This window comes from Mercurialis annua, linkage group LG2, assembly GCF_937616625.2.
Source record: "Mercurialis annua linkage group LG2, ddMerAnnu1.2, whole genome shotgun sequence".
Taxonomy (NCBI): domain Eukaryota; kingdom Viridiplantae; phylum Streptophyta; class Magnoliopsida; order Malpighiales; family Euphorbiaceae; genus Mercurialis; species Mercurialis annua.
The window spans coordinates 1,054,276-1,082,068 of NC_065571.1; the positions used below are offsets into that span (position 1 = coordinate 1,054,276).

Consider the following 27,793-nt stretch of genomic DNA (forward strand, 5'->3'; position numbering starts at 1 on the left):
CACAAAATAAATGATATGATAGAGTTTGTAAATATTATATTCTATATTAATTAATTATATTCTCTAAGAAAAATATTAATTAATTATATATAACTATAGATAATCAAGAGTTTTTATGTTCCAGAGTTATTCTAGCATCATTATCTGATTTACTTATATCCAATTTGAGATGAAATAGTTAAAGCAGTAAAAGTTTGAATAAGAAATTTGTTTGTTTGTATAATTCTATGTTATCAAAACGTAAAAGAAGAGATAAAATAGGAGAGAATTTGCTTCATTTGTAAACTTGACTTAATCAAGAGTTTGTGTATTCACATTACGTGATATATGTGGCTCATAACGTAACTCGTCAATATACATATTAGTAAATTTATTATAATTATATCAATTATTAATTTATAATTAATATTAAATTAATTAAAAAAAATTGTAAAAGTAAATATAATATATTCGGTTATTAATTTTTTTTCATACTGAATTTATTTTTTTTTTGGTTTTATAATAACCATAATTAAATAATTAATTTTATTTTATTAACAATATCTTTAAAAATAATAAGACTGAAATTTAAATAATAATATATTGACCAAATACAGTATTTTAATTTTGTAGTTCAATCAAACTAAAAGATGGGTATTCTGTAATACCCCAAAATATTTAAGTATTTAATTGGACCACGTGTCCAGTTTTGAGTCGCCAGAGTGACGATAACGGAAAGTCTTCCGATAAAAAAAAAAAAGATAAATAAGTTTTAGTAGATCGGTTTTGAAAGAGATTATAGCAAAGACTTAACATTATATTTCAGTTCTAAAGTTGGAATTGAAATTAGAAAAGAAAAATGTCAAGAAAAGCTCGAAATGAGGTACAGGGACTAAAGTGGTAATTTAGCCACTATGACTTAAAATGGAAATTATTTCGCCAAGGTCCGCGAAGTGTTTTATAGTATATGTGGTAAAAGTTTCGGGTCAATCGGAGACCTTTTAAAATTTGGACGTGGATACGTTTTGGGCTAAATCGTAACTTTTGGAAAGTTCAAGGGCCAAAACGTAAATTAGCCAAATAAATCTCGAGAATAGTAATTAAAAGATTATTGACGGGAAATAATAATTATGGATTAGTATTATTTATTTGGATATAAATAATACGTAAGTAATCGAATTAAAAGAATAATTTAACCGTTTGGTTAAATTAGAAAGTTTAAAAGAGAAATGGTTTAAGTTAAAGAAATGAAGGATCAAAGTTGTCAATTAGCCAAGATATATATGATAGATTACCTTAAGAATAAGGAAAGGGAAAAGGATCAGGAGGCGATGAAGAACAGAAGAAAGGAAAATGGCGATCGATACGTTCCGCCGCCGTTTCGCCATTTCTTGCCCAAATCGCGAGTTCTTTATATCGATTCGTTCAGAATTCGATTCTCTTTCATCGTTAAGCTTCAAACCGAGGTAAGCTTGACGTTTTTATTGTGAGAATTGGAAATTAGGGTTATTTCGTTTTAACGAATTAAACGAATCGTAATCGCGTTTCTATAGTCGTTTTTGGTATGAATTGGATTGGAATTTGTGTTATAATGAAGTGGGAGCATGTCGGGAGTGCCGGCGAGCGACGAAGCGCCCGGAAAATGGATTTTCCGAGAGCTGCCGTGGGTGTGCGAACGCACACCGTAGTGTGCGGACGCACACATGGTGTGCGAACGCACACCTATGTGTGCGAACGCACACCTGCTGGTGTGCGGACGCACACCAGACCGTCAGTGCGAACGCACGGGACCCTTTTGTGCGCTCGCACTGCAGGCTATCGCACCTGTTTGAGTATCTTGACTCGTTTTGACCTAGCCTCCCGAATTCGAATATGTCGGATGTTGAAAATGGATTACAAACTTCGAAAACGGGAAATTTGGGTATCGAACGTAACGTGTTCGACTAGAGTTTCGAAGTATATAAAGAACCTAAGTTTATAACTTAGGACTTTAGTATTCAGTTTACGTTTATAAATCAAGAATTCGGTAACGTGAATAGGTGAATGACGTACCGACGAGCTACCAGGCCAACGAGCGGGAATAGCTACGAGAACGACGCATGGAGCTTACGTTATGGGATTATTATAATGCAATTTTGGGATAGCGGTCACTGTGAGTTGCACTTTACTTTCGTGTATTATATATTAAAGTTATTTTATATAGATATATATACTGTTTATACGCATCGCATTACATATAATTGATTGAAATGTTATATGTTTACTTAATTTATATATACGAGAACTAGTATGTGATCCGAAGAAACTAGCTACCTATTGGGTGTCAATAGGCTGTGTGATCACCAGTATCGAGTCAGTCTAGTATGTTTGCATTGAGAAATGACCTGACACAGCTGGGAGCTGTTGATGAATACGAAACTTACGATTGGGTATATGATTTAGATACGCAGAGTGAACTCGGCTACGGTGTAGCCTGGAAGTCCCCGTATCTAGTGGCTGGGCCACCAGCGAGTTGGACTCGCAATTGATATTTACGATTGGGTTGAATGATATATGATTGTTTGAGAGATGTGTCGCATGCTAGGATATTAGTTTCACACGGATCAAATACATGTTATATGTTTTATAATATCGTTTTCTTAAAATGCGATGCTGTGTCTTTAATGTAATACTGTTAGTAAATGCAAACTCACTCAGTATTTCCCAAATACTGACTCCTCACTTTGATGTTTGCAGGTAGTGGAAGTCGGATCAGACAGATCATCTCCTTTGTGTCAGCAGCCCTTTTGGCTCACACAAAGTATGAGTTTTATAGAGCTGCAGTAGTCAATAGGTGTCAGTATAAAGTTTGTGATTCGATTTCAAACGGTATTTGAAAAGTAAACTCTGACATAATTTTATAAATAAGTCATTTATAAAGATGATGTTTTATCCGTTTGAATTGAGTACCAATTGCCTTGAGAGGAATTGGTTATGTTTGTGATCAGAAACAGGGCGGTGCTGGATATGAGATATCGCTCGGTAAGACCCTGGTTTCTAAGGAATCGTGCTGCAAACGTTTTCAGGAAAGGAATACAATATTTCGATATTTGAATTATATTATTTAAAGAAGATGTCTGAAAACGTTTTATATATAATAATATGTTTTAATTCGCGAAAAAATTAATAACGGTTTTAGGCTTGCTACGGGTTTTGGAGCTACCACTCCCATTCCCTAGCGCCGGTCTCGGCTCAATAATTTGGGTCGTGACAATTGTGGTATCAGAGCAGTGGGTCCAGTTACCTCTGCTATGATTTGTTTGTCGGTTAATTAATCTAGGAACTACTGCAGCTATAGAGTTGAGATTTGTCTGATCCCAGTCGTTTACGTTAAGTGTTTTGTGATAAGTATAATAGATTAATTTGTGAAATGTTTGGTTGATTTTCGTGACACGTATATACGAGATAAATATACGTATAATATCGTTTTTTGATAAGGTGTGCTTGCATGACATGAGATTAATTTGTATGAATTGAATCGGATACATCGGTTGGCTTTGCTATCGATGTTAGACATATCCGGTACATCGGTTGGCTTTGCTATCGATGTCAGACGTATAGGATACATCGGTTGGCTTCGCTATCGATGTCAGGCAAATAGGGTACATCGGTTGGCTTTGCTATCGATGTCAGACAAAAGAGATTAAGAATAATATGCTTTTTGAAAGGAAGTTTCTAGGAGAGGTATTGCCTCCTATGAATAGAATATAATTGATGTGAATGTGATTTGATATGGGTATTTAGCATCAGATAACAGGAGAGATGTTATTGGATTCGATCGATCGAAATTTCAGAAAGAGTGAGAAGAAAGACTACAAAGTTAAAGAAGTTGAGGAACTTTCCAGAAGCAGAGTTTAAAGGTCTAGAGAACTTACAAAACTAGAAGTTTATAACTTTTAAAAGTTATTTGTTTAACGATTCTAAAAGCATAATTGTGCCTAGACCCGTAATAGCCATTGATAATTGCCACGACATTGATAGAAATGCATCACTACATACATCAATTCATGCATTAATAGAACATGCATCATATGCATTATGTTCAGACGAAGAGGTGAGATGTGGCAACTCTTTGGGGATGAGAGACGTCATCACCCTAGTGCACAATTTTGCTAAGATTTAAATGAAATTTTTAAATAAGTCGTTTTATTTGAAAGAGTTTTCAAAGAGTTTTGTTTTTAATGTAAGTATACCTAGACCAGAACTCTGTAAACGAAGTAGAGTGCTCGCGAGCAAGCTGTGATCTAGGCTATGAGACGAATGATTACGTATAATTGTGAGAACATAGGATTTGTGTCTCTAGTTAATAAACTTAGCCTTGACTAAACAGGCTAGTACACAGTTAGAATAATATATGTGTTCGATTAATAATGTATAGAACATGTATGATGTGATTTGATACTGATAATGTTTGATTAAGTCCATGTGAGCGGAATGCTCGCAAGACTTAAGATGCGATACGTAATCAAGAAAATCTAGGGGACACTGATTTTCTTGAATCCGGTCAACATAAATGCTTATAGCTACGATAGTAATATGCGTTTAACATATACAACGCGAGTATATGTTTTGGCAATTGGCTAGTCTATGATGAGTCAGAACACTCAGAAGACTAGCAATAAGAGACGTATCATAGAAGGTAAAAAGGGAGGAGATATTCCTAAAGTCCAACGTACGTGGACAGCGATTAATTGTGATGATTGGTAAGTGTTATATTTAAGGAATTTGTCAGTATTCCTTTATATAATCGCTATACTATGAATAAAGAACCGCGCGAACGCGTGCTGTTGCACACAAAGTATACAAGACGCGAGAAGAAGATCGAGGTGACAAAGGTGAATGCAACCTAGTCCAATTGGCCTGCAAAGGCCAGAAATGTGATGAAGGTCAACGGGAACCTAACACGATAAAGTGGGAATGTACAGGCATCGGGAGTGCCGCAGTACCCAACGTCATTATAAATTAGTTAGCCGTAAAAGCAACTGATATAAGGAATGGTGTGCCAATGATAAGACGATGGATATAAAGATAGTATCAACGTGAAGAAAGGAACACCTATAGAGATTGATAATGGTATACATAATATAAGACTGAAGGAGTTTGATGGATCAAGCGGTATGCTAGATCCACTAGAAAGGTAAAGTAAGATGCTCGTATACAACGAACGGATAAAGGATAAACAGTATTGTCAATCAAGATGATCGTGAAAGATCAAGATACTTAGATCAGAGGATATGACGAAAATGAATAAGTGAAGTATATAATAAGAAAGATCAAGAGTTAAATAACAAGAACTGCAATCAGTGGATTAAGAGTTGAAACTTCCACTTCAAGGTATCGATTATGAAATAAAATAGTAGACTGTGAAAGATACAAAAGCAATGAATACTTGTGAAATGCTAAACCTTGAACTTCAAGTTAAATCAAATAAAGAGTAAAGTGTATAATGTGATCGATATAGGAGATGAAAGTAAAGTATGCCAAAGGTATGCAACGTGTATGATAAAGTATAAGGATGTAAAAGTAGATTATGGATAAGAAGAAACCAGTCAAGGTAATTAGAGTTAAGGAAAGTACGAACAACCTGCGTATGACGCAAGGGACTCGATAAGAGTGATCGAGGAAAAGAAAAAGAAAGAAGTCATATGGAGAATTGACAAGGAGATCAGAGGAATAGAACTCTATATAGTCGCAGACATATAGAGATAAAGAAAGATAAAGAGGGCAAAGACATATGATCGAATCCACTTACAGTTAAGATGTCAGTAAAGGTACAATAGTACAATATTGATCGACGTTCAGAGTACTGAAATAAGAAATGTTAGATATGCGAGACATGATAAGGACGATATCAGCATAGGATCGGCTTTACAGATGGCCATGATGACAGTACAAATATGATAAGACGATACGTATATGACTGAGAGCACATTACATCGAGGAATTCAGATGAAGAAGGGCACAACTCTCTATTAATGATTGATGTTGTGAATATTAAACGCAAGCAGTACATGAGGTGCAAGATACGCTGAAGGGGAAAGTATAGAATGCAAGGAAAGATAATGAAGAAACCCGATAATAGCATAAATAAAAAACGCAAGAAGAACACCAAAGGATCATAGCATTTAGACTATGAATCCTATTGGTTGACTAAGGACAAGAAGTCAAAGGAAAATTTCCAAGAAGTACATCTACGATATGAATAAAAGTAAGAATAACAAGTGAAGTGGAAAGAGCATAGATGGTAATGAGGAGTAAGCTTAACGCTATGTGATAATAAAGAGAAAGGATTTGGAAGTTAAGATCCAAACTAAGATTGAAAATTTGAAAGAAGATATAGATAAGAAAGAGTTAGTTTATGACAATAGATGCTAAAAGCTTCTTTGAAAGTCAAAAGACGAACAATGTCAAGAAAACGACGGAGAAAAGAAAGGCGTAGGTGAAATGAGAAAGGATGATGAATAAAAAGGTATGCGACATATCTAGATGCAAGAAGAAGGTTAAGTAAGTTTTACAAGAAAAGTGAAGACCTCATAAGGATACGTCCTGAGGATTCACCTCATGGATAACCATGATTAGTGATGATAGCGAAAGAATCTGCATACGAGAAATGAAGTAACGAGATAAAAGGAGATAACAGAAAGTGGAATAAGCTCCTAGCGCTACTATAGATAATAATCAGACGACGGCAATAGCCATACAAGAAAGACTACGTAAGTAATGAAACACGAGTTGTTTGAGTGTCCATATCACTCAACAAGGAATGATGATAAGATTAGACGATATCGGAAAACAAGATCAAGTCGTGACAACGACCAAATAGAGAAGATTAACGGATCATCTAAACGAGGAAGCCTAGTGACAAAGATTATCATCTTTGATAATAAGACGTCATTAAGACGCACTATTATTGGACATCAGTAAGAAGCTGAAAGTTCATTTACAATTATAAAAGTTTATAGCAATGAATGTTAGATAAAGGACGAACACAAGGATTGTGTTATAGAATAAAGAAGAAAAGATCAAAGATAAGGTTGTCAGTGATAACTGACGTTAAAGTGTAAGAAGTACAGAAATTGAAATGATGATTTCATGCACCGACAAGTGTCAGTAAGACGAACACAGTATTCCTATTATGAATAAGAATTCTAGATGCAGATGGGATTAAAGTAAGAAAAGAATAAGAAAATTCGAGGACGAATTTTTATAAGGGGGGAAGAATGTAATACCCCAAAATATTTAAGTATTTAATTGGACCACGTGTCCAGTTTTGAGTCGCCAGAGTGACGATAACGGAAAGTCTTCCGATAAAAAAAAAAAAGATAAATAAGTTTTAGTAGATCGGTTTTGAAAGAGATTATAGCAAAGACTTAACATTATATTTCAGTTCTAAAGTTGGAATTGAAATTAGAAAAGAAAAATGTCAAGAAAAGCTCGAAATGAGGTACAAGGACTAAAGTGGTAATTTAGCCACTATGACTTAAAATGGAAATTATTTCGCCAAGGTCCGCGAAGTGTTTTATAGTATATGTGGTAAAAGTTTCGGGTCAATCGGAGACCTTTTAAAATTTGGACGTGGATACGTTTTGGGCTAAATCGTAACTTTTGGAAAGTTCAAGGGCCAAAACGTAAATTAGCCAAATAAATCTCGAGAATAGTAATTAAAAGATTATTGACGGGAAATAATAATTATGGATTAGTATTATTTATTTGGATATAAATAATACGTAAGTAATCGAATTAAAAGAATAATTTAACCGTTTGGTTAAATTAGAAAGTTTAAAAGAGAAATGGTTTAAGTTAAAGAAATGAAGGATCAAAGTTGTCAATTAGCCAAGATATATATGATAGATTACCTTAAGAATAAGGAAAGGGAAAAGGATCAGGAGGCGATGAAGAACAGAAGAAAGGAAAATGGCGATCGATACGTTCCGCCGCCGTTTCGCCATTTCTTGCCCAAATCGCGAGTTCTTTATATCGATTCGTTCAGAATTCGATTCTCTTTCATCGTTAAGCTTCAAACCGAGGTAAGCTTGACGTTTTTATTGTGAGAATTGGAAATTAGGGTTATTTCGTTTTAACGAATTAAACGAATCGTAATCGCGTTTCTATAGTCGTTTTTGGTATGAATTGGATTGGAATTTGTGTTATAATGAAGTGGGAGCATGTCGGGAGTGCCGGCGAGCGACGAAGCGCCCGGAAAATGGATTTTCCGGGAGCTGCCGTGGGTGTGCGAACGCACACCGTAGTGTGCGGACGCACACATGGTGTGCGAACGCACACCTATGTGTGCGAACGCACACCTGCTGGTGTGCGGACGCACACCAGACCGTCAGTGCGAACGCACGGGACCCTTTTGTGCGCTCGCACTGCAGGCTATCGCACCTGTTTGAGTATCTTGACTCGTTTTGACCTAGCCTCCCGAATTCGAATATGTCGGATGTTGAAAATGGATTACAAACTTCGAAAACGGGAAATTTGGGTATCGAACGTAACGTGTTCGACTAGAGTTTCGAAGTATATAAAGAACCTAAGTTTATAACTTAGGACTTTAGTATTCAGTTTACGTTTATAAATCAAGAATTCGGTAACGTGAATAGGTGAATGACGTACTGACGAGCTACCAGGCCAACGAGCGGGAATAGCTACGAGAACGACGCATGGAGCTTACGTTATGGGATTATTATAATGCAATTTTGGGATAGCGGTCACTGTGAGTTGCACTTTACTTTCGTGTATTATATATTAAAGTTATTTTATATAGATATATATACTGTTTATACGCATCGCATTACATATAATTGATTGAAATGTTATATGTTTACTTAATTTATATATACGAGAACTAGTATGCGATCCGAAGAAACTAGCTACCTATTGGGTGTCAATAGGCTGTGTGATCACCAGTATCGAGTCAGTCTAGTATGTTTGCATTGAGAAATGACCTGACACAGCTGGGAGCTGTTGATGAATACGAAACTTACGATTGGGTATATGATTTAGATACGCAGAGTGAACTCGGCTACGGTGTAGCCTGGAAGTCCCCGTATCTAGTGGCTGGGCCACCAGCGAGTTGGACTCGCAATTGATATTTACGATTGGGTTGAATGATATATGATTGTTTGAGAGATGTGTCGCATGCTAGGATATTAGTTTCACACGGATCAAATACATGTTATATGTTTTATAATATCGTTTTCTTAAAATGCGATGCTGTGTCTTTAATGTAATACTGTTAGTAAATGCAAACTCACTCAGTATTTCCCAAATACTGACTCCTCACTTTGATGTTTGCAGGTAGTGGAAGTCGGATCAGACAGATCATCTCCTTTGTGTCAGCATCCCTTTTGGCTCACACAAAGTATGAGTTTTATAGAGCTGCAGTAGTCAATAGGTGTCAGTATAAAGTTTGTGATTCGATTTCAAACGGTATTTGAAAAGTAAACTCTGACATAATTTTATAAATAAGTCATTTATAAAGATGATGTTTTATCCGTTTGAATTGAGTACCAATTGCCTTGAGAGGAATTGGTTATGTTTGTGATCAGAAACAGGGCGGTGCTGGATATGAGATATCGCTCGGTAAGACCCTGGTTTCTAAGGAATTGTGCTGCAAACGTTTTCAGGAAAGGAATACAATATTTCGATATTTGAATTATATTATTTAAAGAAGATGTCTGAAAACGTTTTATATATAATAATATGTTTTAATTCGCGAAAAAATTAATAACGGTTTTAGGCTTGCTACGGGTTTTGGAGCTACCACTCCCATTCCCTAGCGCCGGTCTCGGCTCAATAATTTGGGTCGTGACATATTCCTACTAATTTGGAGACAATTTAGTTATTTTTTACATACTAAAAACTAAATTGAAGATAATTTAGCTACCTATTCTAATTAGGAATTTAATTATAATAGTGATTAATTAAATAACTAATTAGTTAATGATTATAAAACATTTATTTAGTAATAAACAGAAAAAATTATTCAGTAAATTTGCCTGCCACCCCCATCCGTGCTTTTATATATAATATAGATATAGATATAGATTACTTTATAAATTTAATTTTAGTGTTTGCGGTGATTTAAACATATTATTTAAAAGTATCTCACATTTTAATCTTTCTTAACTAGGCATTCGGTTTTCGGCTATTTGAAGCATATATAGCAAAATGGAATGACAATTGCATGCTAACTCAACGAGAACTTCTTTTATCTATTTAGGATTAACTGCATATTAAATTATGAATTTTTGTATTTATAGTGATTTAAGTATATCGTTTTAAATTTACTAACTCATAGCTCAATCTCATATACCACGTATACTTCCAAGAAACGGAAAACATAGTGGGCTATAGAATGCAAAAACAAATTCAATAATTTTATTAAAAATAGATAACTTCATCTAAAATAATAATTAATATTTAATTTAAATGCAAAATAACTTTCAAACACATAATTAAGCTCGTATACAAACGAATTTTACGAGTTATTAATCGAGTTCGTGTGTGAGTTGCTCTTTAATTTAAATTAAGCTCAATCTCGAATAGGGGCAGACCTAGGGAGAGTTCTATGGTGGGCTGTTTTCCATCTTATTATTTTGTTTATTTGAAGAAGAAAAACACTAATTTAGAATTTAATAATATAATTTTTCCGCCTTAAAATGTATAGCACTTTATATCAATTTTCCTATTTTATAAAGTTTTAATACAATCTTACCCATTTTATATTCAATTTATAGGTCCGCCATTAATCTCGAATAAATATTAAATAAATATCAAATTTTAGGTTGTGGAAAAACTTGAGTCAAGTTCGTTGAGTTTAACATTGAATCGATCATAAACAGTTCAGATCATTTACAAGTCTAATTATAATAAAATGATTTCACTTAAATATTTATGAATTTATTTCAAACCCTAAACTTGATTTAAATTTATATTCTCTATTTTTACTTGACTAACTTAATTAAATCAAACCGACATAGACATTTAAGCTTAATAAAACATTTAACTATAGATTTGTATTTACATATTAATATGATAACTACATTAAATCAAATTTTATATAGACTTCATATATTTAATTAATATACAATACCGGAGCTTCTAAAATCAACATAAACATCGGGGTAACGTTTAGTAATATCATCACTTAATTTGAAAACACAAGTAATAGTTATTGTAATTAACTATTGGAGACAGTAAATTCAATTAAAATCGATTTTACTTATATATTTAGAAATTTATATATATTTTTAATTAATATTGACAATTCACTACTAAAATCGGTTTAACCTTAAATTTACTATTTAAATATTGTTAAAATAATTTCATATTGCTAAACTAACACAAATATAAAGAGTTTATATTGTGATGGTTCAATCACATATTTACTGGTACTATTTATTAGGTTATAGTTGAATGTAAACACATTCATATGCACGTAGACTATTACATTCTAACTCATTTATAATTAAATAGTCATACTGTTAGCAAAAAGATTACTAACTTGTAATAATCCGGAAATACGGAATCGATCCCACGAAGACAAGAGGTTTAAAGTGAGCGAACGCGTATTTTAAAAATCAATTCGGAAGGCAACGATCAATTGGAATTATAGTAATGGTTACGGAATTTAAAACTAGTGAAATTAACATTGAAGCAATTAAAATCTAAAGCAATTAAATAATAAACGGGATAAAACAATAGATAAAAGACGTTTAGAGGTTGTTAATTTGATTTGAAACGTTCTAGCTAACCGAGGTTGATTTGGTATTTGGTTCGGGTCAAGTTTTCTAAAATGCCTAATCCGCTCTCTCGAGTCCCCTATTAGAGCTAATTGTAATTTAATTAATACACCGAAATCTAAATCGCTCTCGCGTAATTAGATTTCGATTATATCAATTGAATCCAATCGCGAAGCTAACCTATAACCGATTAAGTCCTAAACCGCTCTCGCGTGATTAAACCCTAATTAAATGATTTGCTAATTTCGGGTTATTAAATGACTCTCGCCTAATTAATGACCCTTTTAACTTAGGATTAGGAGATCAATCTATCCTAAGCATTAAGCGTACAAATCACTACAAATCCTAATACCCAAATCAAACCCTAGTCAACTAATCACAACCAAACTTCATCAACAACCCCTAAACTAAGGATTTAGCTACTAATCACAAACATCATAGTAATAACTAATAAGTAAGCATTAGGAGTAAACATAGTTTTGAGATTAATTACCTTGCAATAATTGAAGATCCAAGCATAAAAGAGATAATGAAGAACAATAATAAGGAACCAATAATCTTCTATTAATAGTAATAATCTTCAATCCATAACAAAATATCACTAAAAACAAGTGTAATTCAAAAAGCTGAGAATAGTAAAAGGAAAATGGGGGCTACCAATCTAAATCTAGTGCATAACCCTAAAAAGGAAAATAAGGTGTCTTTAAATAGTACTACCCAAAACAAGGAATAAAGTACAACCCAATCTTGAATGTTTGGCCCAATAAAAAAATGTCCAAAAATTGAAATCCCCTCTTTCTTTCTTGTCTCGAATCGAGACACACAACTTATGGATGTGTCTCGATTCGAGACACATCAAGCAGGAAAATCTGCTTCTCATCCTGTAGTGTCTCGAATCGAGACACACAAATAAGTGGGGTGTCTCGATTCGAGACACCTCTCTAAAAGAGGGAAGTTGCTTCGCTTGCTTCCGGCTTTAGCTCCTTTCGCACTTGACTTCCGCTTCCGCTCATTTTCCACTATTCCGGCCTCAAAACTCTCCGTAATGCTCTTGATTCCCTGAAACATAAACCCCTTCTATAAGGTATACAATTTCATTAAAAAACGAGGTGAACGCATATAAAAGCATACGAAAAGACATCCTAAAGATAGGAGTATTTTACTCCTATCACATACCTACTAATCGATGATATTTCTAATATATATGATTTATGTTTAAAATCTTACTTTGTTGCCGTTGTATATCATATAATCACATTATAATTAATAAGATAACTAGATTCGCTTGACTAAGTTAATTAAATCAAACCGATATATATATAGGCTCAAACTAACTTGTAATTAGAGGTTTATATCAATAGTTCATCTTTGTTATAGGTTTTTCCCTCCTCTTTTGTAAAGAAAAAAAGAGAGGTTTATATCAATATATTCAAGATGATAAATATATTAAATCAATTTACATATACATTATTTTTTTAATCAATATACAATATTCATGATAATCAAATTAATATGGATATAAAAAAAGTCCACAATAGAGGATACGACTGAAAAACCCAAATAAATTCATTAACTTGAACCAAACTAAACCAAAATTAAAATGGCTTTTGATTTTGATTTGATTTTTACTCTTAATAACTAAACCGATCAAATAAGAGGCGAAGCTCTCCCTTCTCTCTAGGTTGGAGAGAGAAAGTTTTGTTTTGGTCCGCTTTCTCCACCAGTAAAGGTGGAAAACAGTAATATCTGGTTTTGACTGAATTTTCACCATCTCTTCCTCGATTGGTTATAGTTTATTGCGTTTTTTCAGCTTTTGAATAAATTTATCCATTGCGGAGTGAAGTTTTTTGATGTGTTGTGTGGTTTATATTGTTGTTGTTGTTGTTTTTTTATTATATCAAGATCTTATAGTTATGGGCGATCACATGTTCTGATTCTTGATGAATCCCGTTTTGTGGTTATGTTTCTGGGTTCGTTCAAATTTTGTGATGTTTCAAGCTGGTTTGTTATCGATTTCCGTTGATTTCATCAATTTTTACAATGATCTGGGCTTTCATATTACGGAGTCTTGAAGAATGAAAGATTTATATATACACATTAAATTAATTATCAATGTATAATTAATTTTTGACAAAAAAAATATATAATTAATTAGATCTATATTAATCAAACAAAATCAAATTAAATTAAATGTATAGAAAATATTGGTTAATAAACAAAATCAAATTAAATTAAATGTATAGAAAATATTGGTTAATCAAACAAAAAAAAAATATACAAATATGTGGCGCAATTTGATTTTGATCTCATCTCTTAAATTTTGAGTTAGTTTAAAATTTTATTAAATCAAATTGAACCGAAACAAAACATACATGCAACTGTATGATTGCATTATTATGAACTTTAAAATCAATTGACATATATGAATAATTATAATAGATCAAACAACTAATAAATCTTAAAAATCATACATAAATTGTGACATATTATTATCCAAATCACAATTCACTACCCTCGTGCTAAGAGCATCTCCAATGGTAATCTCTATTGTAAAACATATTTTTGAAAATAAAGAGCATCTTTTAAATAAAGAGTAGAATTATAAATTTTAATCCAATGAACTCTTTAAAATATAACATTTTGCTATATTTTTTTAATAAAAATTAATTTATTCAGTTACTGTATTTATTTATTTTTGTTATAATTTTCTTTTTCATATATTTTATGGTGAAAAAATAAATAAAAAAACATTTTTTAAACAATAAAAATATAATCTCTGTGTTTTGAATTTGAAATTATGTTAAAGAGATAAGAAATAGAGAGTGAATTTGGCTCTCCACATGTAGAGAGTCAAACTGACTCTCTATTTAAAATTTGTATTATAAAGAGTTTATTGGACTTCTATTTTAATGTTAAACTCTCCAAAATAAAGAATAAAACTCTTTTAAAGAGTTTGTTGGAGATGCTCTAATTCATGCTATTAATACATAATTTTAAATTTTAATCAACAACAGTGTAGTCATCACTAAAATTTAGGGCATGCATCTTATTGCTTCGCTCGCAAACGTGTAAGACATTTTTAATGCTATTTCTTAAAATAAAGATTATGTTTTATGAAATAAAATAGTATTATATTTATAAAAAATGAAAATTCTTTAAATCTATTTTTTTTAATTCCCAACTCTTTATTTTCATTTATTTTATAAACATCAAATAAGGTTGTATTAGGTTAAAAAAAATTATATAAAAAATAAATAACCAATTCATTTTTAAAAATAAAATATTAGTATTAATGAGATAAAGAGCATGAAGAGAAAATATTATTGTTTTCTTTTGAGAAGTTGAAGAGAAAATAGTTGTTCTTGATAGTTATATAATAAAAAATTATTGTATTTCAATTTATCACTATTTTTTTAAAATCTAATGAAGATTCTATTACATTCTTGAATTTGTAATAATCTTTTTAAATAAAATAATTTAGTTGGAGATGCTATAAGTATTAGGTCAAAGAAGTGACAAAAAATGGCAATAATAGCATTTGATACACATGGAATTGTTGCGTTTTGTAGGCTAAACATGAAAACGACAACATGTGCAAGTGGAGGTCCCCCATTTTCATACACAGAATAACTCCAACCTCAGCCGCTGTGAGCACCAAATACTATTTTGTATAATAAAATAAAACCCCTTAATTCTTCTCTAATTTGACTTTTTCCCCATTAACTTACTTATTCAAGCTTTTCTCTCCTGTCCCAAACACAAGGCATAAGTTAAAAATAGCCGAAAAACCCCCTTTTTTTCTTTTTAATTCCAGCCTGGAATCCAGCAACCTGGCAAAAAGTACAGTGCATTCCAAGAATAAACATAAGTCAAAATTTCATTCATTGTGTCTTTTTTATTGTCATAAACTTTGTTTCAGTTTAGTCCCTGACAAATAGATCCAATCCCACTGCACAATAAAATTGCTGATTCGTATTAAAATACTAACACTCTTATCAAGGTCTTGTAATGGAACTGTACAGAACCAAAATTTTATTATAAACAATAGCAAAAGAAATTTAAATCAAACCCAAATCTAATCTTGAAATCACTAGCAAAAATTTTCTTACACATGAATGAAGTAATGGAAGCTGTACAAATAATCTGCAGATTTAAACCAAAGAAAAAACCAAGGAACAAATACTCTAGACATTTGTCTTATTGGAAAGAATCTGATCTACTCTAGTGACATGTAATAAACTGTAGAAGAATCATAAGCTTGCGGTAGATTTGCCGTCCGAATTCAGGCGGAGGAGGGAGGGGGAGTAGCAAGCAGAAGAAGAATTTGAATACGGACTAATGAGTTCAGGGCACGGTTCAGGAAAAACGGATTCTGAAAAGCCGATAACGTTCGAACATACCCACGAATTCGATTCAGAATCGGTTAATAACGAGACGTTGAAGAGACATATAGAGGTGAATGGAGAATTTTCAATTCCTGTGAAGTTTCCTGCAGTAGTAATGTTTACACCAGTCACATTTTGTATTGTGATTTGATCAATAATCGGAAGAGCTTGAGGATCGAATTTGTCGTCAGGATGTAACCCGCGATCACCGATTGCACCGAATGCTGAGTTTATGTTTTCCAAATCAAGATTTGATGTAAGGATTCGTTTAATATAACCACCTCGACCTTTGGTGGTTCTAAATTCAATCCCACTTGATGAGTTGAATAGGTGGACCTGCTCCACAAGCACATCAGAAATGCCACCGGACATTTCGCTACCAAACGATATACAAGAGCCTGAATATGATTGAAGGTGGACCCTTCGTATGTGTACATCTTTTGTAGCTCTATTATATGCAATTCCATATTCATCCCACCCACTTTTGAGGGATATCGCGTCGTAACCCATTCTGATAATGCTGTCTTCTATACACACATTATTTGAAGAATCTGAAATTGCATAATGAAATATATATTCAAGTGATGAAAATTAAATGCAGATTATGCAATTTATGGAATGATGATTCGAAAAAACCGACCTGGGACTATGCCGATTGTGTAGGGTGATTCTGAAGGAGCAGAGAGTGACATATTTTGAACGAGAACCTTTCTGCACCAGAGTCATCAAATCACACACATACAAATAAGTTGAAGTAAGAATCAAATAAACAGAATTTGCAAGATATGCAATTTGATCAAATTATTACCTGCAATACACTGGATGAATGTTATATGCAGGAGCATTCAGGAATGTAAGATTTGAAACAATGATATGCTCAGATTCTATCAACTCCACCAGATGAGGCCTGCTGTAGTTCAAAGAATGAGATTCATACCAGTCCCACCAAACAGAACCCTGCCCGTCGATAGTTCCATTATCACCTACAACAGCGATAAACATATCACGGAATAAATAGATTGTTCACAGTTCTACGCAATGAACTAAGTTCATGTAAGTATTTATCAGCTGGCGGGCTTACCTGTTATCACTACATCGCTCAACTTATAGCCGTTTATTAGACTTCTATATCTTACTCCCGGAAGCTCAATCCCTCGACCGTACGATGGTAAGGGATCTACAACATCCCAGTGTGATGGATTCTACCAAACATCAAAACAATTCATCAAATTGCAAGGACTAATTACATCACCAAATTGTACTAAAAGCATAAAAAATTTGCCAACTACCTGAGATCCAAGAATGACAGCACCCTTTTCAAGAAAGAGTGTGAGATGACTGGTGAGATTGAAACTTCCCGTAAGCCACCGTCCGGGCGGCACATAAAGCTGAGCACCGCCCTTATCAGCAAAAGACTTGAGATAAAAAATGGCATTTTGAAAAGGGATTGTATTCAATGTTTTCCCATCTCCAACTGCACCAAACTCTAAAATTGAAACACTATGTGGTCTTGGAGATAAACTAGGTTTATGATTACACTGTCCATTGCTCTCTTCTCCATAAACTCCAATTACATTGCTTAGTGCCAGCAGCAAGAGCAATGCTACCTGAAATACAAAATTGAATTACATTTAACACAGAACTATACAATATTGACATCATTTTAACGACGTGTTATAAAACGTGATTGACTCAGTCTACGGATAATAAGAATTTCTCCAAAGAAAACCCACAAAACCAAATTTTTGATCTTTAAAAACAGAAATAACAGGCAAAAAAGGAAAGAAACTAATATTTACAGCAACAAATCAGCAATTTTTTTTACAGAAATGTTAACTCCAACAGCAAATAAAGTAATGCAGTAAGTGAATAAATCAAGGTATGAAAAGTTAAAAAGGTCAAGAATCAAATTAAAAGCTGCTCAAGAATGTTTTTTTTTACTGTCTCACAGAGCAAACCAATCTATCTTTCACACTAAATCATCAAAAACCATCATCGCAGACAGGAAAAATAGCAGAGTACATACACAAAAATAGTAAAAATGAACTGAAATATTATGTATAATAGCCATTGATAATCAAACAGAGTAGAGTAGTGATAAGAAACTTAAAAATAATCCAGAAAAATAATCATAAATCTTATGAAAATCATGAGATAATCATATTCATATATAGAATTGGAATTCCCAGATTTGGCAAAACTATTATAGAAAGAAAGATTATAATATAAAAAAAAGAAAAACGTACTTACTGGCATCTTCATGGAGAAACAGCCTCTTCAATCTTTGAGAAACTAAAGAGAAACAGAGATGAAACTGAAGTGCAACCAATAAGTAAAGGCAAATAGTGAAAAACAAAAAAAAAATCAAAGAAGAAGAAGAAGAAGAAGCACCACAAAAACAGAGGAGTTCAGCTTTCTGTAAGCTGGTGCATAATAAGCATTAATTATATATAAATGACACAAGCGACTATTGACATTTATTCGTTTTTTTTATAGGGCAAAGAAAAAATAACTACTAATAATATGGGTTTACATATCTATCATTTAACATGTATGTTTGGTAAGTAATAAAAATAAATGGCATATCGCATATTTCAGTCCCTATACTATTACATTTTTACCGATTGAGTCATTGGAAAACATCCGTATTAGTGTTTTACGCTGTCAATTTCATCAAAATTTAGTTCTTTTATCTAATTTTATTCACTTCCGTTCATATATACACATTGAATTCATATTTAACAGGTAGACAGAAGTGTTCAATATGTTTGCAATTGATAGTGTGAGGATTTATTGTGAACGTATTTTAATACACAAACTCAATCGTTAAAAATGTGATAATATACGGGTCTATATATGCATTAAGGCAAAATAAAAAAGCTACTTATAATTACTTAAAACTTATCATAAATTCATACTAATATTGATATGGTAATAAGCAAATTTATGGGCACTAATTAGTGATTAGCGCCTGTAAATGAATATGATTAATAACGTCTTTCGCCGACAAATTTGTTTGAAACGGCCACTCATATATTTTTATTAATTTATTTTAATTATAAGGCTACAATAGTTAGTGAACGAGTGTGTCCTTGTTGGCTTACATTTGTTAAATTTTGATTTGTGAGAGAAAAATAATAGTCAGGTAATGGTACCGTGACGGGGCATGGTACCAAAGGGTGGTGAGGTGGAGGATGGGGAAAGTGGACACGTAAGCAGATAGGGGAGGTAGTATGGAAAAATTGGTGAAACTAGTGAGAAATGGGAGTAGAATAATAAGAGAGGGTGCATGGGGTATTGAGACAGCATGTGGGTTGACAGGGCAGAGTGGAGCCCACGTCAATCATAGCAAAAGATGCTAGCCTGGCTTCAATCACTTGACAGAACACAACATATAACATAAAACACACTCACAAAATAATTCAATTCATATTTTTATTCTTATTTTAATTATAGATTCCTATGAGTTTTAATTAGTTTAAGTGTTTAACTACCATTTTTGATTTGTAATTTAGGATTTTTTAAAGTAAAGTTTTGGTATGAATTGACAAATTTAGAAGTTTGGATCGACTTGGTGTAATTTAACATAAACTAAAAAATTTTATTTATTTGTAAATTATTTTGAATAATTATAATAAATTACATATATTCACAATTTAGTTTAGTTTACAATAAAAGTGCTATATCAACCTAAATTTTTTTGATTTATTAAACCATGTATTTGGGTTAAAATTCTTTCAAATTCATTTGAATATGAGAGATCATGTTCAGTAAATTTATATAATCACATGTGTATGATTAAAAGAATATAGATTAATTTAAATTAGTCTACAGTCTATATATTTATTTGTAAAGAATTATGTAAATTTACCGAATATGAGCTCTCATGTAATTCGAGTGAACTATCAATCTATATTTTTCTGAATCTTACTATGTTTTATGTATTAAATATAGTAATAATAAATAAGAAAGAGAATAGCTAAGATTCGGGTAATGAAAATATATTAAGAAATAATAATATTTGCTTTGATATTTAAAATACTTATTAGAGAAAATTGTCTCGCTTTCCTAGTTATTAAATAAAATAAATTTATTTCTAAAGAATAATATTTGTATCAATTAAAGAGAAACAACGTTTTAGAGTATCTAATATAAATTATTTTTTAGGAAAGTGTTCAATCATGTAATGTGTAAGAAATGTTCATTTAACTCCTCCAACTTGATATAAAAAATCAAAAGAGTTCAAATTTTAATTTTAAATAATAAAAAAAAAAATTATCAATTTTAGTTAGCTTACACTTTAATGTGATGTCAGTTTTAATAGTTGAAGGTAAATATATCTAAAATTAATAAATTATTATCCAAAATTATGTATATTATTATTTATACTAGTTGAATGAGCAAAATAAACTTTTAGTGAAATTATATCTTTATATTTAGACATAATAGTTTTATAAGATTAAACTACTTTAAATCTACTTACATGTGATATAATTTATAATTTTATGGGTTAATGTCATAAAAATTCACCAACTTTACACGTTTTTTCAATTTATACGTTCTTTAAAATTTCTCATAAACATATAACAACTTTCATTATTTTCCAAATTCATACACTCTGCTGGCGTGTCACTCATTTATTGGTTAAAAATGACTTACAACTCAGCAAATTGCACCAATGAATGAGTACCACGTCAGTACCGTGTATGAATTTGGGAAATAATGAAAGTTGGTGTAAATTGTATCACATAAAAAGTCACCAACTTTTATGACATCATCTCTAATTTTATCTATCTTGTTTAAAAATAAAACAATATAATCATTTATTTTTATTTCCGTTAACATTTAGTTATCATGTTTATTTTTTAAGTTGGTCAACTAAGTTAAGAAAAATATTAAAACAATTAAATTTTATAGAAAAATATAATTTTTATTTTAAATTATATTAAGATTAAATTTAAAATTAAATAGAATTAATTATATTAATTTATTTATTTGAGGTAGTTGACTAACACCGAAATAAAGATAATAAAAAGTGGAAGACCGTATAATTCAATTTTTAAATAAGAGGGATGAAACTGTCAATCAAAAATAAATAATAGGAGTGTGATAGTAATTGATCTTTCTATAACTAACGCAAGTATGTGGGAAAAATTGATTGCAGTATTTTTGACATATGGCAGTTTTATAATAAAATAAATACTACTATTAGAAATAAAAAAAGTCAAGCTAGTTTCTTTTTTAGGGTATTTGGACTGAATAAAAATAATTCATTGGTTTAGCCAACTAAGACCAGAGAGACAATTTGATGAGCTGGACCAATCAAGAAGTGTTGATGGTGTGAAAGAGAAGAATGATTTTGTGGAATATCATTCTAATTTAATTTCCAATCACTCAACACTGATCTGTCATTTGATATTAATAAAATATTCTGACAAGAAATATTTAGGGAACTATACAGCTCACAGAACACAAACTCCTAATACTGAACATAGATATAAATTGCTGTATCCAACATATGGTGTGTTTTTGGACACGGGTTTGGTTCAGTGGTTTAAACCTCAACATTTTGAACATTACGATTATAAGTTTAAATTCTGACTATGTCTTTTTTAATTAAATAGAGTCCATATTGTCGAATATATGGATTTACGGGAGTCTATATTTTCGAAATTTGACAATAATCTCAGGTTTCAATTCGGATGAGGAAGTCCTCGTCACAAAAAGAAATATATGAAGTGGTTCAAATTTTTTAATTTTGTGATATTTTCATGGTAAGTCTTAGCATTTCATTAGAAAAATTATAATTGAGTTTAAGTATATGTAAATGTGATCTTAGTATTAAGATTTGAGATTATCAAATTATGCAATCATCATCAAGATATGACCTTATCAACTAATGCTGCATTATTATTATCAATACTTCATTAGTAACTTCAAATGGACATTTTAATATTTATTATTAGGCCCTACTTGTACGTTTTTCTTTGGCCCTCATAATTGAAGTAGAGTCTCAAGTTTAATCACTTGATTTAAAACCATACAATTTTTAGAAAATATTTTTTCAAACAAATAATTTTTTAAAATATTAATATGCAGAAAATATGTATTTATTATGCTTGGTTCATTTATCAACTTTCCGGAAATTTGAATTATTTTAATTAATTAAACTAATTAAATTTAGATATATAATTGCATTTTGTATTAATTTAAACAGGAAAGTATAATTTATTTAAAATTCTTAAAAATATAATTTCTCTAGTTAAAAGAAAGCCAACCAACCAAGCACGATAAAATTATCTAAATTATTTTTCAAAAAGTTATACTTTTTTCGTAATTTTACCTCCAACCAAACACGATAAAATTATGTTGTAAAAATAATCTTGGTTTCTTTCATTTTAATACTTCAGCATCTGAAATTTCATTTCATATTTTTTGCCAGGAAAAACAACGATGATATTAAACAATTCATTCTTGCACTAACATGTGAATAAATATAATAATATTCTTTTTGGAGAAACCTGATTCAAACAATTTTAATTCGTGATTCTTGCTGATTGAATCATTCATATAAAATGTAAAAGAACATCACTAAATATAAATTCAAATCTAATGGATTCATTAAGAAGTTAAAACTCTTTGAGCATATATTTATTTTTTGATAATTAGTTTATAAGATTCAAATCCATTTATTATCACTTCAATAAACATGTGATGATGAAGTATAATTTTAAAACCGGTAAAGTTAAATGTTTCTTGAATACTAACCACAACAAAAAATAGATATTTTGATTAGTTTACATGGATATTTTGTTTGTGTTGAAAATAATTGATTACATTGCCGAAATAAGGTGGTTTTCTTATTAACATCGAAATCAATAAAACTTAAATCACCCAAAAAAAATGTAAAAAATGCAGATATCTCTTTTATTTATTAATGAAAGAATATTTATGCTTTTAACTCTAACTCGGTTAACCAGATCCTTAAAATCGGTGCAAATCAATCCATTGACTTATGAAAAAAAACAAAGTTTAGTCTGAATGGCTGATTTGCATTTATTTTATAATTTAAAGGACTGAGTTGCACCGAATTCAAATTTAAAATCTAATATCCTTTAATAGAAGTTTAAGGGCATTTGTGTACCTTTTACTAATTTTAAATATAATTTTGAGTGCAAAATGTTGCTTAATATTGAAAAATATTCTAAATATCTATATAAAAAAATGATTAATACGATACATATAAAAATATTTTAAAATAAACATTTAATTAAACTAAGAATTATTTTAAATATTATGAGTAGTTTTAATCTAAAGCGAAAAATATGATATAAACCATTAAATATAATAAATTACAGAGTTACATTAAAATCATATATATATATATATATATATATATATATATATATAATAAAGAGAGAGACATGTAATTTTTTTATAAAATATCATATTTATTTTAAATTTTTTTAAATATGCAAGGTTGTCTGATTTGTTGATAAAATCAATAAAACAAATTTATCCTACACGTTTTTTTTTCATAAAAAAAACCTAAGATTTTTTTCAAATAATTAAGTATTTATTATATTTGAATAATAATTTATTCATTATATTTTAACAATAAATTAATTACTAATTAATTAGATTTTTTAAAATACAAATACAACCTTAAATTAAAAAATGCGGATACACCCTTTAATTTTCATGAAAGAATATTTCTATCTCTGAATTTTAATTTGGTGCAACTCAACCCTTAAAATTATAAAAGCAATGCAAATCAGCCCTCCAAATTAACTCCGATTATTTTTCCGTTAGAAAAAAGATTAATTTGCACCGATGTTATAAATTTAAGGACCAGATTATACACCGAATTACAATCCAGAGACATAAAGTTTATTTCATCAAAAGTTGAAGGGTGTATACTTCTTTTGCCAATCAAAACTTAAATTCAATCTTTTTCCAGTTCCCGTATGTAAATTGGAAGGAACACTAAAATCAAATGTGTCTTTTAAGATTTGATATGATCAAATGTTCTATGAAACATGAAATCAGCCTATCTTAATAAACCTAAAAATCATTGAGCAAAGGTCAACTCAGTCCATAAACTTATGATTCGGAATTAAATAACTCACGCTCAACGATTTTGATCAATTAACAACAATATTTTTTATTCCTACATCAATTAAAGATAAAATTATACAATAAGAACAAGTTTATAAACCATAATGATCCTATTTTATCGTTAATTGATTTTAAAATAGAGGATATTGTCCTTATCAAAATGGCTGAAGGTGGGTTATTTGACATTGAGTTATAAATTCAAGGACCTGTATGACCTTTTACTCAAAAAATCATTATATAAGAGTGGCTTTTTTCTGGGTTTGTTCCTTTGGATACTACTTCTACACCACTTTTTTGCAATGCCCCACTATGCAGCCTTGAGATTGTCACAGCTTTAGGAACTCAGTAACTAATATAATATCACTTCTTATGAACTTTTATGTTTAAAATATAATCCCAACTCATAAATCTATACTAGTTATACATCAAACTTTTAAAACTTAATCATCTTTTTCAAGTTAAAAAAAACTAAGATTTTTTGAAATCTTGAAAAAGTATTGCTTAGTTAATAAGAACGTGGGGACAGTGTGAATAGCTAAAAACCCTAGGTCCTATAATTTTTAGGGTTTTTCAATTTTAACGTTCATATTAAGTCTGAAATGTCAAATTGATTTAATCATTATAACTTGTGGATGTTTTAGAAGAAACATTTTAAATTGTGTAAAAGAAATTTTACAATTTATTTTTGTTTCCAGCAAATAAATCATTGGTGTTATTCAACATTTGTCTTTGTTTGCATCCTATAAATTTGCCAATTGAGGCTAAACCTCACAGATTGAAAATTTTGTTGACTGTGGACCATTCATGTAAAATAGTCCATTAAACGGTACTGTCATGACATTTAAATTTGATTTTAATGCCTTAGCTTATTAGGTATGACTATAAAGATGATAACTGCTATATAGCAATGTATTTTAATTATTTAGGTATGACATTTAAATTTCACTTTTTGGCAATATAGTGGATGATAACTGCTCCAGTTAAAATTAAAATTAAAACTAAAAATAAGAGTTTTAGAGTTTATTTTCACTGCGGTTATCAAATTATAATACTTTTTCCAGATGATAATCAAATTTAAAGTTTTTTATTTAAATAACCAAACCATACAAATAATATATTCATTTTTGGTGTTATACTGTTTACATGGACGATGGAAAATAAATTTATTTTTATTATATTATTTAAAAGTTATTATTTATTATAATGAAAATAAATATTTTTCATTATACTCATGAGAAGAGTTGCTCCTGAAATTACTTAGTTATAAAACTATGAAAAATGTAATTATGGTCCAATAAGAAAATTATAATTTGATAACTGCAAAATAAAAATAAAATTAACCCTGAAATAACGATAGTCGTACGTTAGAGTTCCTAGTAAGCCAAGGTAAGGATAAATAAAATACCCGACTGGCCGTCCTAAGCGACCAAATCGATGACTTTCGGTCGGTTTAGTGATAAGTCACGCCAGTTCAATTTTCATTTTGCTTTTCTTTTTGATTTTTAGTTTGGTTTTAACATTATAAACCGAAATTAACCAAAATGATCGAATAATCAATTATTTGATTTGTTTTATTATTTCTTGCATTTGTTTTGCTTTAACCGAACCAACCAATATTTTTTAAACAAAGTCGGTTTCAAATTAGTTAGACTTTATTTTATTTTTATCTTTTAGATCGATTTGGTTTCTATTAAAATGTAATGCCGATGCATTACGGTTTTGAGCATTTCAATTTCCGATTTGGTTGGTTTTAAATATAACCGAACCGACCGAAGGATTTGGGCTAAACCAAAGAGACCAAACAAGCGGAGTAGACGTTGGATCCTGAAGAAAAACACGGTGAAGTGGCACTTGACATTTAAAGAAAAAAAACTTGTGGAGGCATGTGATTATTACCAAAGTCATTTAGAGTATAACAACGACATGACACCTAACATAAGCAGTACAATGGATACTATTATTAATCATTTAATTTAAGTGTCAATCAAATCCAGGACACTTCTTGTTTTTTAGGCCCAATTGGATCAAATATCAGTCAAATTGGATTAAATATCAGTCAAATTGGATCAAATTCTTAACTTTTATTACATTAAGGGTTAATCTGGAAAAAATAAAAAAAATGGGACTCATCTGAACCACAAAGCATCCAATGTTGTGCTGCGTTTTGTTAGGTACAACATAAAGCACAGCCTAATTTGGGGGCAGCATCCAATGTATAGCGAAAAAATGTAATACAAGTCAAATTCCAAATTCAAACATTAATTTCTTAAATTGAATAAATCTTAGCTATCCGCCTGGCTGAGATGGCAATTAGAGGTCTTAGATCCGGTTACTAAGTATGAGTTAACTTAATAAAAATAATAAGAGTTTTACCGTCCAAATGAATCCTACTCGACTCGATTTAAATTAATCGGAAAGTGGCTACAAATGTCATACGTATTTCAGAGTAAAAATGAGCCATTTTTTTCTTAATTAGAGATCCAAATTGATAAACTATATATTTAGATCTTTTTAGTGTTACAATTTTTTTGAATTAGATATTTCTATCTTTATTTGTTAACATTGAGTTCTGGTTTCTGTCCCGGAAATAAAATGCATGTACTCCACACGCCTATTAATGTGACTGGAATAAATATTTTATTCATTTTTTATGTTAATTTTTTAAAAATTGGTTATTTTTTTATATGATTTGACATTTTAACACATACTATAACGGAGGGGTCCAACGTCTACAAAAATCAAAATCGCAAATACTCGAAGTATAGAAATTATAATGGAGGAATCCAATTCAAAAATGTTGATAATGTAGATAGCCAAATATGAGTTATGCCTCTCAAATTTGAGTATTAGGTATGGCATAACATTTTTAAAAGATTGAAAAACTTAATTTTACAAAAAGAACATATCCAATTTAGTTTGAACTAACATACTCTATATTGGCCGGTATCAAGATGGAGTAAAAATATCTCATTCTCAATCAAAAAACTCTGATTTGAATACTGAGTATGAAACAATTTAAAAACTTTTTGAGAGTGTTTTATCGTTCTAACGAGTCCTATTCGGCTAGATTCGAATCAATCACAAATCCGAATATCCAACGATATTTGTATAAACAAAAATTTCAGTTGTGTCCCTACCCACAGGACGTGACTCTTGGACATGCTATAAGGCTGAATATGGTAAGAATTAGGCAATGTGGCTGATCCACATATGTTACTCTAATAGTGACAAAAAAAACTAAAAAAACCATGGCAGCAAAATGAAGCCTTGGGCAAGCAGGTGACTGGTAGTAAAATCAAGTGAGTAAAGTGGAATTGAAATGATGAGGATTTAAGAAAAATAAATAGATTTTGTCTGTGTGTATTATTTGGTGGTTTGGACAAGATTACATGCCATGATTGAAGGGAATTGTTCCCTCCAATAAGGCTCCAACTAGATCACCATGTGCCTGTCTTCTCTTCTTGTTCAACCATTCATAATATAACACAATTGAAGAACTAACTATAAGAGATGATGACATATACCAAC

General features: G+C 30.8%; 2 protein-coding genes across 3 annotated transcripts in view; one reads left to right on the top strand and one right to left on the bottom strand.

Annotated features, from left to right (window-relative positions):
• LOC126667604 (mediator of RNA polymerase II transcription subunit 20a-like) overlaps positions 1-27,793 on the top strand; it is a 69,668-nt gene that overhangs the window by 17,742 nt on the left and 24,133 nt on the right. The gene's annotated exons all lie outside the window — the stretch shown is intronic.
• Positions 15,820-18,588, bottom strand: LOC126667599 (probable polygalacturonase). The gene is made up of 6 exons (XM_050360605.2): positions 18,398-18,588; positions 17,437-17,754; positions 17,229-17,349; positions 16,956-17,130; positions 16,788-16,858; positions 15,820-16,698 (listed from the first exon to the last, which is right to left on the bottom strand). The coding sequence occupies exons 1-6, from the start codon at positions 18,407-18,409 to the stop codon at positions 16,013-16,015; spliced, it is 1,383 nt and encodes a 460-aa protein (XP_050216562.1). The 5' UTR covers positions 18,410-18,588; the 3' UTR covers positions 15,820-16,012.

Bases quoted from the DNA above. Each gene is read 5' to 3' on its own strand.
- LOC126667599 (XM_050360605.2), bottom strand. The intron at 17,350-17,436 runs GTAGTTGGCAAA...GATGTTTGGTAG, and splicing joins CTGTCATTCTTGGATCTCAG to AATCCATCACACTGGGATGT. The intron at 17,131-17,228 runs GTAAGCCCGCCA...TCGCTGTTGTAG, and splicing joins GAGCGATGTAGTGATAACAG to GTGATAATGGAACTATCGAC.